At 61.7% G+C, this 2,441-nt stretch overlaps 1 protein-coding gene across 1 annotated transcript; it reads right to left on the bottom strand.

Moving 5' to 3' along the window:
• Nucleotides 1–246: 246 nt before the first annotated feature.
• On the bottom strand, nucleotides 247–2,118 carry gbp (glycogen synthase kinase binding protein). The gene has a single exon (XM_052023855.1). It carries the CDS (start codon nucleotides 1,533–1,535, stop codon nucleotides 984–986), a length of 552 nt encoding a protein of 183 aa, XP_051879815.1. The 5' UTR covers nucleotides 1,536–2,118; the 3' UTR covers nucleotides 247–983.
• Nucleotides 2,119–2,441: the final 323 nt, after the last annotated feature.

The following is a 2,441-nucleotide window of genomic DNA, read 5'->3' on the forward strand; positions in this document are numbered from 1 at the left end:
ATGCTTTATGGATCTGACCAAAATATCAATGAGTGAAGAATCCTAGTCCCACATATATCAGAATATTTATTACAAACACACCAGCCTTCATGGTTTCCTTATTTCTATAGAAAACACTAGAACGGCTGTCCCCTGCGGATGTTATGAATTAAACCGCCTATTTCCTTCCCAAATGAATAAACCCACGCAAACTATTAACGTACGTAATGTAAACTATATCATAAAGGAAGCAAATCAAATGTTTTTTAACTGCAATATTTTATTCGACATCAATTCCTGGATAACAGGAACAACAAAATACTCCGTTACGAAGTGTACACCTTATTTTATTGTAGCGAAAATTAAGGGCCTATTAAATAACAACGAACTTAACCCTACTTTTCCATGAAACCAGGTCCAAAACGCAGTGGGAAACGACACGTACTGTAAACAGTTCGCGGAATTCCTGATGTAGTGGGTCGAGAGTTCTTGGAATGCGGGGTCGGCTCGGCTCAGCTGCCATGTGGTATCCAGTCCACGGGTGATAAACGGCTTGGGGGGGGGGATTGAAACATCTGTGGAAACGGTCAGTCAAAAATACGGGAGTCCAAAGTGGGGGGGTAAAATATCAAGGTCGGCGTGGTAACGACCTTGCGGTGTCACAGACTCCTTCAAAAACAAGCACCAGACGGCGAGATTTCCTGCTGTAAACACGGTGTAACCTCGGGCAGACCCGTTGAAAAAATGCAATGAAATCCACATCCAAAAGATTACCCTTGGCTTTGCATTGTTTTAGAAAACACATTGTAGTCATCAGGACTGGTGCAGAGATGGATCCGAATGGCTTTAGTAATCTCTTTAAGAATACCGCACAGTGCGTTAAGATTAAGACAGAACCTTTCTCTCTCCTGTTCATTTCACACCGACATTCGGCGGCCGATTCCGCGCCTCCCTCGGCGGTGAGCCGGGCGAGCAGCCGGCGTGGATGTCGGCGGCCCGGCTCCTTACAGCGGCATCTTCTCCAGGTAGAGCGGCGGGCAGTGGCGGTCGATGCGGAGGCGCCTCACCGCCTCCTTGATCAGGTTGCCGGAGGAGAGCAGCTGCTCCAGCCGCTGCTGAGCGCTGACCTCGCAGGCGGCCGCCTGCCGCCCGGCTTTGCTCCTACCGTGGGCGGCGGCCGCCGGCCCCGGCTCCCGCAGCCTGGCCGGCACCTGGTAAGGCTTGTTGCGGCTCGGCGCCTTCAGGCGGTCGGTGCAGCAGACGCCGCACTTGGCGGGGCCCCGCGGCGGCGGCGGCGGCTGGGGCGGGGACCGGGGCGGCGGCTCGCCGGTCCCCCCGCCGCCCGGCATCCGCTGGAACCGCAGCGTCTCCCCGATCTTCGCCACCAGCGCGTCGATCTCATTCGGGTCGACGGTGACGGCCTGCTCCAGGAGGAGGAAGCTCTCCCCCCGCCTCGGCATCCTCTCCTCCCCCCGCCCCGCCGTGTGTCTGCGCCGCCGCCGCCGCCGCCGGTACCGACTCCCGCTGCTGTGTCTCCGGGCGCCGGCTGCACACATCAGCTCCGACCCGAACACATGTCGTTTTCTGCCGCCCCTCAGCCGAGAGAGAAAAGTTTGAGTCACGGCTTCCCAAAATAAACGACGCTCCGGAGGGTGGCGGGCGGCGACTGACCGGGCGCCGACTGACTGACTGACTGACCGACTGACCGACCGGGCGCCGAGGGGCTCTGACTGACCGACTGACCGGGCGCCGAGGGGCTCCGGGTTCCGACTGACCGACCGGGCTCCGACTCACTGACCGACCGGGCGCCGAGGAGCTCCGGGTTCCGACTGACCGACCGGGCGCCGAGGGGCTCTGACTGACCGACCGACCGGGCGCCGAGGGGCTCCGGGTTCCGACTCACTGACCGACCGACCGGGCGCCGAGGGGCTCCGGGTTCCGACTGACCGACCGGGCTCCGACTCACTGACCGGGCGCCGAGGGGCTCCGGGTTCCGACTAACCGACCGGGCGGTGTGCGCGCCGAGCTCCCACTGACCGGGCGCCCACACACCCGGCCGCCGGGTGTAAACAAAGGCTGACGTCACCCGCAGGAACGCCCACTCCCGCTCCGGGGGTGGAAGGGAGAACCCGCCGCAACGTGTACCGGCGTGAGGAACACTCCGGAGGGCTTACCCCTCAAGGATGCAATTCTGTGCGCCCTCTACTCTCGGCTACACTTCATTCCAGCGCTCTCCCCCTCACCTACTTGGGAGGGGCTCCGCCAGCCTGGGCTCCGGCGGCCCCCGTGGGCGCCAGTGGACGCGCCCCGGCGGCGGAGAATGAATGGCGCGTGACGTCACCGGCTTCCAACCGGGGAGGGAGGCGCACGTGCGCACGCGCGCGCTCCCGACAGGGGGCGGGGCGACGGCCCGGCGCGCGCTCCCGGGCCACTGGAGCCGGGAGGGCGGGAAGGAGAGTCAG

Source organism: Pristis pectinata, chromosome 9 (assembly GCF_009764475.1).
Source record: "Pristis pectinata isolate sPriPec2 chromosome 9, sPriPec2.1.pri, whole genome shotgun sequence".
Classification (NCBI taxonomy): Eukaryota; Metazoa; Chordata; class Chondrichthyes; order Rhinopristiformes; family Pristidae; genus Pristis; species Pristis pectinata.